Here is a 9792-nt window from a genome sequence, read left to right as displayed (position 1 = left end):
TTTGGGTGGTAGAGAGAACAAAGCCCTTGACCTCCAGTCAAGAACTGGATTTGAATCCTGTTTCAGATACTTTCCAGCTCTGTGACCCATTCTAGTCACTTGGCATTGCTGTGCCTCACTCTCCTCATCTGTAAAATGGTGGTGTGGGGAGTTAGACTTCATGATATCAAAGGTCCCTGTCAGCTTAGTTCACAGTTTTGTATGATATCATGAGTGTAATGAATTCCAAGTATGGAAATTTTGTGATTTGAAATTGTAACCACCTCCTGACACAGAGATAATGTAGTAAATATGAAGAATGAGACAAAATTTTTGAGATGGTTATTATGGGAACTTTTTTACTTGACTGCATATTTGTTACAGAGTTTTGTTTTTCTTTCAGAGGAGAAGAGGAAATATATGCTTTTTTATTGAAAAAAAAATTTCAAAAGCCTTTGAGGGTTGCTTCAGGGCATTGAAAGGTTAAATGTCTTGCCCTATGGACACAATTGTGTCTGAGACAGGACTCGAAATTAGGATTTCCAATTTATAGCAACTCTTTTTGTGGTGGCTAAGAATTGGAAATCAAAGGAATGCCCATCAATTGGGGAATGGTGAAGCAAGCTGTGCTATATGATTGTAATGGACTATTATGATGCTATTAGAAATGAGAAACAGGATGATTTCAGAAAGGCCTGGAAAGACTTATATGAACTGATGTGTAGTGAAGTGAGCAGAACCAGGAGAACCTTGTGCACAGGGACAGCAATATTGTTTGATGAAGAATTGTGAATGACAACTATTCTCAGAAGTGAAATGATCCAAGACAATCCCAAAGGACTAATGATAAAGCATACTATATCCACCTCCAAAGAAAGAACTGATGTTGATTGAACACAGACTGAAGCATGCTATTTTTCATTTTCTCTCATTTTTTTCTTTTATTCAAGTTCTTTTATACAAGATGACTAATATGGTACTGTTTTACATAATTGCACATGTATAACCTATATCTCATTACCATCTCAGGGAGGGGGGGATGGCAAGGAGAGAAGGAGGGATAGAATTTGGAACTCAAAACATTAAATTAAAATGTTTATTATTATTTAAAAATAAGAAGAAATTAGAACTTCCAGGTTTGCAAAGTTTGCCCTCTTTTCCCCACAATGCTAGGTTGCCTTTTTTTTTTTATTTGAATGGAAACTATTTAAAAATATTTTTGTCCTTCTACTAGATTGCAACCTTACTGAAGGCAGAGACAGTATTTTATTTCATCTTTATAAGCTTCATTTTGGATTTCCTTAACCATTCCCCTAAGAACCTCATAATTGGGTAATTTCATCATCCTGTTGATCCTTTCATTTAAGGAGGAGTATAGGACAAATTAGCAACTATGTGGTTCTGAGGATAGAGAGCTGGTCCTGAAATCAGGAAGAACTGAGTTCAAATTTGACCTCAGACACTTACTAGGTGTGTGACCCTGGGTAATGCACTTAACCTCTGTTTTCCTTAATGCAATGGAATAGGAAGTGGCAGACCACTCCAGTATCTTTGCCAACAAAACCCCAAGGAGAGTATCGGTGTGTAATAGTCCATTGGGTCAGGAAGAGTCAGAAATGACTAAACAACAACACAGGACAAATATCTTACTTCCCAACTGGCTATGGCTGCACTCATTTTTTATTTTTAGTTTTAGTTTTTTCTTTTCCAGCATGCCCTGGTTCCAAGTATCTTCCCTTTCTCCACCTACCCCCCTGCAATTCAGCTTCCTTTTTGTTTGTTCTCTTCCCCATTAGAGTATAAGCTTCCTGAGGAGAGGGACTATCTTTCTAGTACTTTACACAGTGTGTGAGTAGTAAGTGCTTTACAAATGTTTATTGACTATTAACTTTTGACTATAAGCCCAGACACCATGTGCCATGCATATAGTAGACAAATAATCAACAAATATTTATTATGTCCCTACCATGTTCCAGAGGCGTAAACGTTTGCCATATAAATTCAAGAAATGAAACATTGCCAACTGACGAGGAGCTTACTTTCTAAAAGATGGAATTGTTGTGGAAAACTTCCAAGACTTCCAGGCGGAAAGCATTCCGGGGGTGACAAAGGAGCCCAAACAATGAAGGCCTAAATGCCCTTCAAGAAAGGGGGAGGGGGATATGGGGGAGAAAGAGTTATTCACGGAAGGAAGGGAAGGAGTTTAGCTGCAAATGAATGGGAGAGTCACTCAACTCCCACAACCAATTTGGAAACAGAGTATTTACCTGTCCAGACCCCCAGGTACTGAGACTAATGCCCATTCTTCACTCTCTACAGCCTCCAATCTCCTGGAGCCTTCCCATCAAGGCATTATTTTAACCCCTCTCAATTACTCTCTGGGATAAATGATCTCTTGAGTCCCATATTGTTCTGTGATCTCAAGTCTCTGCTATGTACCCTGCACTCCTCGTAGCAGTTTCTCCAGCAGAAGCTTTTCTTCCCCCCTCCTCACCACTACCACCCCAAAACTTAAAAATGAAACTTAGTCCCAGTTCTCCCGTTTTTCTCTGGAGAAGAGGGAGGGGCAAAGCAGTCAATTGTTATCACTTATGCAGAAGCTCACTAGCCCCAGTTAATATGCATATGAACAGATTTGGGTGGGGGAAGGAGGAGGGGCTGAAAAGGTAGGTAAAAAGTAAAAGGAAAAACTAGGAAAAAGAGGAACCACACCAGCCTGGAAGGAGAAAAGTTACAGGTGAGAAAACCTTGGATACAAAATGAAGCCACTTTAGTTTAAATGGGTAAAAAATTAAATCTTTTCCTGGCACCATTTAAGCCAAGTCTAGAATGATCAGTTCTGGGGTTAACAGGGGTTGGATGCCATATTCTGATGGAGTTATTCACCCATCCTGTCTGTTTCCTAAGCACTTCTGTTCAGTAAGGTGCCCTTGAACCTGATGATTTCTCCCTGCAGGAGGGAGGTCTCCACCTTGCTCCTGCCTCTAGCCTGGATTTCACTTTGATTGGGAGGAGGCAAAAAACAAGGTTCTTTATTAAAGGGAGGGGAGGTTTCCATCCTTGGAACATGGCAAGACATGAGCTTTGGGGATGGAAGTATGAAAGTGTCTTTATAAGAAATAATAAAAGTGAGAGACTGAAGGATGGGGGAAATAGAAAAGAGGCTAGTGTGATTATGTCCTCTTTTTCTCATTTAGATGGCCTATATTTTATAGCACTGAATTTTGCAGAGTGCTCTCCTTTACCCCATCCTTGTGTTGTAGGTAATTCAAAGTTATTCAGTCTTACAAATAAGCAAACAGAAGTGCTAGGCTCAGAGGACTGTGGAGTTCAAAGGAAATCTTGTTGAACCTGTCATTTTCCAAATGAAGAACCTAAAACTCAGAGATGTAAAAGTAACAAGCCTGGAGGTCCAGGTAAGTGTTGGAGCCTGTGGGCAAAACCAGACCTCCTGTGGTCAAATCTTTCTGTTTTTGTCACATTCTTCCTAGAGGAACTAAACCCTAGGAACTTCCCCTAGATTCTTTCAAACCTAGAAAGAATGACTGCCAAGCCAGAGGAGGTCAGATTGATGTGGGGTGGAATTTAGGGTCAAATTGATCGTGAGTCATCCCAAAAGAATTACAAGACTCAGTGACTCAGTTTCCTGAGTTAGGCTGGCACTTAGAGCTTAATTAACTAGACTTCAGGTGGGTATGGGCTCTAGTTTTGAATATGTTACTCACCAGTATGGTCACCTCTCTGCATCTCAGTTTACAATTAGGGTCTTGGATTTTGGACCAGATTATTTCTAAAGGTCCTTCTGGTTCTAAATTTTGTGCTTTATAAATCATCTTGAGGAGGAGAAATATCCTAATTCAAGGTGGTATATGGGAGCAGCTAGGTGGCACAGTGGATAAAGCACCAGCCCTGGATTCAGGAGGACCTGAGTTCAAATGTGACCTTGGACACTTGACACTTGCTAGCTGTGTGACCCTGGGAAAGTCACTTAACTCTCATTGCCCCACCAAAAACAAAAGTATCTCTAGGTGGGTCAGTCTAGGGGTAAAAAGTTCAGGGATTCTGTTTTTATCTGCATCTGTGCTTTTATCTTTTCATCACCATCCTCAAACTGGACAGTGGCCCTGTAATTAGAACCTTCAACCTTTCATTCATTTCTATTTTTCCCCTCTGTATCAATGCTCTCCAAAATATCCATATTTATGTTGGCTGATGTTTGCAGAGTACCCTTCAATATTTTTTTGGGGGGAGCAATGGGGGTTAAGTGACTTGCCCAGGGTCACACAGCTAGTAAGTGTCCAGTGTCTGAGGCCAGATTTGAACTTAGGTCCTCCTGAGTCCAGGGCTGTTGCTTTATCCACTGTGCCACCTAGCTGCCCCCACCCTTCAGTTTTGCAAAGCATTTTTCCTACGTCATGAGGGTGTGGGAGCCAGGGTGGTATGCCCTACCAGAGGGTCTTATGGACTGACACTACCTCCTTTGTTAGGACTCTTCTGTGGAAGTGGAAGAAGAAGAAGAGATTCTAATCAATAATGAAGACAAAGCTAAGGAAAGCACGGTGGTGCATGGGACCATGCTGGCAATCGATGTTCAGCAAAGAGAAAATGGGACAGCTGTGATGGCAGCATGGGCCAAGCTGGTGGCAGATGCTCAGGCCAGGATGAGAGCAGCATCCCAAGGGCTTACCCTGATACAACCAGAGAGCTTTGAGGAAGCTGGTAAGTCTTCCTCATGTTACCAGACTCCAACCTTTAGGGTGCCCCCACCAAAGACAAAGTAGTGATCTGTGGGTTTTTTCTATGAATTAGGACAGAGTAAGCATGTGAGAAGTAGCTTTGTGCTCTTGAAGTAACTATCGCTCATTTTTCTCTCTCTCTTTCAGTTACACATATTCCAAAGAAAACGAAGTCCACTGCAGTTGACTCGACACTTCTGAAATCCCAGAATGATGAAGTTCCTCCTATGCCCACCCCTCTGCCTCCTCTGCACAGCTTATCCCGAAATAATCTTCAGGCCTGGTGCCAGAGACTCAATATCAGTAAAAATGGCCGGGTGAGTCAGTCATTCTACTCACACAAACATTTACTAAGCACCTGCTGTGGGTCAGGCACTGTGTTATGCTCTGCAGATTAAAAAAAAAAATGGGGGCAGATGATAATCCCTGCTTCCAAGGAGTACAGTCTAATGGAGAATTCCTGGGAAGTTATACGACTAAGATCAGCAGGGAGAGAAGGACCCTGTTTTTTGTTGTCCCTTTATCAGTTGTTTTGCTTTTTTTTTTTTCTTCCCCTCCTTCAGAAGCACATTCTGTACAAGAGACTTTTGGAGCATGTGTCACCATCTGAGCAAGTGAGTAAGCTATTTAAAAAAAAAAAAAAGGAGGGGCAGCTAGGTGGCACAGTGGATAGAGCACCAGCCCTGGATTCAGGAGGACCTGAGTTCAAATCCGGCCTCAGACACTGGACACTTACTAGCTGTGTGACCCTGGGCAAGTCACTTAACCCCAGTTACCTCACCAAAAAAAAAAGAGAGAGAGAGAGAGATGAGGCAAGACAGCCATGGTACAGTGGAGTGAACACTGAACTTGGAATTGAAGGACGCAGGTTCAAGTCTCAACTCCACTAGTTATTACCTGCGGGATCTTGGTGAAGATGCCTCACCTTTCCTGGCCTGTTTTCTCATCTATAAAATGTGGGGTCAGGGAGAGGGTTGAACTAGATGATCTCTAAGGCCTCTTCTAGCTCTAAATTGACTACTGTCCTTTGAGGTTACCACCTTACATTTCCCCTTGACTCATATGAAAGGCTGATCAAGACAGTTTTGTCTCCAAGGGCATGGATTCCTTCTTTTACTTTGTACCCATTTTATACTCAAAAAGCAAACCACAAAGAGAATGGGCATCAAAAGGTTTAGATTATTATCCTACCTCTGTCATTAACTTAGCAGTGTGCCCTTGAGCAATCTGAGCCTCAGTCAATTTCCCATCTCTAAGGTTTTCAGCAGTTCTCAAAGGCTATGATAATCCATAGTGTTGGGTGGGAGGTGGTTGAAATATTGAAGGGAGACTGAAGCTCTAGTATCCCTGGGTATTTGTCTTCCCAACAGTAACCATGAACTCAATTTATAGGACACCCCCAGCATGGAAGAAAAGGCCCAGTGGATAAAAATCAAAACGGAAACTTCAGTTGAGGAAGATTGTCCAGGTGAAAGTGAGATGGTGGCTAAAGCAGCAGACACACTGACAAATAAGAAAAAGAAAAGAGAGGCAACAAAGACCGCTCTCGTCCAGACGGCCAAAATGGCAGCATGGGGCAGGCTCATGGCAACAGTGAAGTCCAAGGCTATGTGGCCCACTCCCACATCTTCTGAGGCTACCATGTCCGAGCAATTAGGTAAGACCAACCAAGCCTTACTTAGCCTAGTAGGGAAGCTAGGTGGTGCAGTGGATAGAGCATTGGCCCTGGATTCAGGAGTACCTGAGTTCAAATCCAGCCTCAGACACTTGACACTAGCTGTGTGACCCTGGGCAAGTCACTTAACCCTCATTGCCCTGCCCAAAAAAAAAAAAAGACATGCAAAGTGAAATGAGCAGAACCAGGATAACACTGTACACAGTAACAGCAATATTGTACAATGATCAACTGTGAATGATGTAGCTATTTGCTGCAATACAATGATCCAAGATAATTCAGAAGAACTTAAAATGAAAAATAGTATCCGTCTCCTTTTCTTTGCTTTCTTTATCTTGGTTTTTTGTCTGTTTGGGTTTGGTTATTTTTGGTCTGTGTTACGACTGTGTGTTATGTTTGGACCATGACATGACTAACATGGAAATGTTTTGCATGACTGCACATGTATAAACGATATCAAATTGCTTACATTCTCAATGATGGGGAGAGGGAAAGGAGAGAATCTGGAACTTCAAAATGAATGTTGACAATTGTTTTTGCATGCAATTGGGGGAAAATAAAATAATCATTTAAAAAAGCAAAATTCTCTGGGCCTCAATTTCAATGGCAATACTTGTACCACACACCTCACAGCTTGTCCTGAGAAGTGCTATTTGTAAATTTGGAAGTGCTAAGAAAATGTGACTTGTTAGCTTTATGACTTTATGAAAAGAGACCATGGCACATAAACAAATTATTATAAATATAAATAAAAGTACCTAATAAATGCTTATAGATTGGTTGATAGTATGGCTATAAAGGTCTGGATTATCACTGTATTTCATTATGCCTTCTCTGTCTTTCTCCTTTTCCCTCTTTTCTCCCCAGATTCCCCACGATGGTGTGTAGTACATGGTGAAGCTTTTCCTAATGATGTCCCTGGTTTAGTTCCTTTGGAATTCCATGGTGGACAGACCTGGGTACCTGAAAATGACATATTGATCCCTCTCTTGTTATTACCCACCTGCTCTTTTCCACCCCCGGAAGTAGAAGACAATTGGTTGTGCCCCAAATGTGTCTGCAGGTAAACTTGAGATGCCTTTCTATTTGGAATGGAAATATTGGGCAGGTATCTTCAATCATTCATGGGGGGTAGGGGGTGGAGGGAGGAAATACAGTTTTTCTTAATTATCCATGTAATTCAGTTAAATGTGGCTGCACAGTCCTGTTCTAAGAAGGAATATTTGGCATTTTTGTATTATGTCGAAGTTAAAAAATTGAGAATATAAAAGTCACTTCCCCAAACTAAATACATTTCTGGAAAAAGAAATTGAGTGATGTAATAAATAGTCTGGCCTGGCTCAGGCTAGGTAGATACTTCAGATTCAAAACTGTAGGCAGCAATGGGGGGTAGGGGGTGGAGTGGATATTGAAACACTGGTAAGCCATTTAGCAATTTTTAAAAAAAGGCTAACTTAGTCATGTGAGATTTTGGTAGGAGTGAGGGTGGGGTAAGCATTCAGAGCAGGGGAAAATATATTCATTGATTTCATCCAACAGTTTCCTGGAATTGATAATGCTCAGAAAATGCTCAGTTAAAAATGTTCTGTTTGTCTGCTCAGAAACCTAGGGGCTCAGGGAGAAGCCTCTGACTCGTTTGCTTAGCTTTTGTACTCAAGTTACCAGGAAGGAGTATCAATAACCCAAACTTTAATCTTCTGACCCAATCAAGTTTTGAGGTCAGTTTCAGTGACTTTTAAGGGAAAATGAGCCTAGCCTCTATGGAGCAGGCTCTTAGGGAAAACTAGCCCATCTGACATAGCAGGTGATTTGAGTACATATTTCTCCTACCACAAGTGGGATATCTTATTCCACCTTACTTTCTGATATGGATCTCATTTTGCCTGGCTCATATCTCATGAAGTTATTTCTTATAAAACTTGTTTGTTTGTTGTTCTTTTTGGTGGGGCAATGAGGGTTAAGTGACTTGCCCAGGATCACACAGCTATTAATTGTTAAGTGCCCCCTGAGGGCAACTAGGTGGCATGGTGGATAAAGCACCAGTCCTGGATTCAGGAGGACCTGAGTTAAAATCCAGCCGCAGACACTTGACACTAGCTGTGTGACCCTGGGCAAGTCACTTAACCCTCATTGACCAGCAAAAAAAAAAAATAATAATAATAATAATAATTGTTTTCCTTATTTACTGACTGCCACTTGTTACTCTCTGAGGGACAGTATGAAATAGTCTCTGATTCCAGACCAAATCACTAAGTTTATCTCAATTTCCTTGTAGGAACAAAATCCTGATGGACAATTTTCTGTGACTGTAAAGGACCAAGGCTACAAGACTGTTTTTTACTTCCTCAAGATACTGACTTAAAAATGTGACTTTCTTTCCACTTAGAGTTTCTTTCCCAGTTAGTCATTGGCATAGCTTTTGTTTTCATTGGCAAAGTTTCCATCCACCCAAGTTTTTTGGTAAGGATAGAAAAGTCCTTACAAGTCAACAAAGTAGAGAGGACCTGAAGAAGTCCACATATCATATGGTTTTGGTTAGCAGCTAAGGATAAGGAAAGTTGAAAATCTTAGAACCAAATAAAATTTAACTGTATTCACCATTACTTGCCTATTTTCTGTCTCCTTGTGCCAACCCCCAGGACATATACAGCTTTGAATTCCTTAAAAAACAACAACAATTTAAAAAAAAAACCTACTCTGCAAATTTTAAAAAAAACCCTACTCAGCAAAATCAAAGGTACTCTTTGGATTAGCTAAGAAAATTATTGGGGCAGCTAGGTGGCACAATGGATAAAGCGCCGGCCCTGGATTCAGGAGGATCTGAGTTCAAATTCGGCCTCAGACACTTGACATTTACTAGCTGTGTGACCCTGGGCAAGTCACTTAACCCCCATTGCCCCACAAAAGTAAATAAATAAATAAGAAAATTACTATGGTTGCATATGTTAAAATACAATTTCAATAAAAATTACTGCTAATTCCATACTACTTTTCCCATACTTCTTATCATCCACTCACAGACTCAAAAAATAGCATATAATTCCACAATGTTCTATACGGAATGTGGTTTTGAGGGAGAGAAGACAAAGCAAAACAGTTAATAAGGAGATAGTTAGTGTAAGTTGTTTGTTTAGTAAGACTACATCCACACCCAATGTGATATAATAAAAGAACTTCAGTCACCCTGAAACAAAAGCTTTTAGTTGAAATTCAGCCTCTTACACTACCTATGTGCCTTTGGGAAAATCATGTAAACTCCCTAGCCTGATTCTTCATCAGTAAAGTAAAGGAGCTGGACTAACTAGGTGGTCTCTTAGGTTGCTTCTAACTCTCAATCTAATAATTGTGGTTGCCTATTAGACTATATCTATTTGATTTGTTCCGCATAACTGTATGAGGTTA

General features: G+C 40.8%; 1 protein-coding gene across 1 annotated transcript; it reads left to right on the top strand.

Moving 5' to 3' along the window:
• Positions 1–3344: 3344 nt before the first annotated feature.
• Positions 3345–8696, top strand: LOC122746308 (developmental pluripotency-associated protein 4-like). Its single transcript, XM_043991819.1, has 7 exons — positions 3345–3395; positions 4467–4698; positions 4863–5032; positions 5279–5329; positions 6108–6372; positions 7258–7453; positions 8666–8696. The coding sequence occupies exons 1-7, from the start codon at positions 3345–3347 to the stop codon at positions 8694–8696; spliced, it is 996 nt and encodes a 331-aa protein (XP_043847754.1).
• Positions 8697–9792: the final 1096 nt, after the last annotated feature.

This window comes from Dromiciops gliroides, chromosome 3 (genome assembly GCF_019393635.1).
Source record: "Dromiciops gliroides isolate mDroGli1 chromosome 3, mDroGli1.pri, whole genome shotgun sequence".
Classification (NCBI taxonomy): domain Eukaryota; kingdom Metazoa; phylum Chordata; class Mammalia; order Microbiotheria; family Microbiotheriidae; genus Dromiciops; species Dromiciops gliroides.
The sequence above is the reverse complement of the archived record's forward strand: the minus strand, read 5'-3'. Positions and strand labels throughout refer to the sequence as shown.

What these genes read in the sequence shown, in the direction of transcription:
- LOC122746308 (XM_043991819.1), top strand. Translation starts at nt 3,345, where the DNA reads ATGAAGAACCTAAAACTCAGAGATGTAAAAGTAACAAGCCTGGAGGTC. An exon ending in ATATCAGTAAAAATGGCCGG is followed by an intron (nt 5,033 to 5,278) that starts GTGAGTCAGTCA and finishes CCCCTCCTTCAG; the next exon opens with AAGCACATTCTGTACAAGAG. An exon ending in ATGTGTCACCATCTGAGCAA is followed by an intron (nt 5,330 to 6,107) that starts GTGAGTAAGCTA and finishes CTCAATTTATAG; the next exon opens with GACACCCCCAGCATGGAAGA.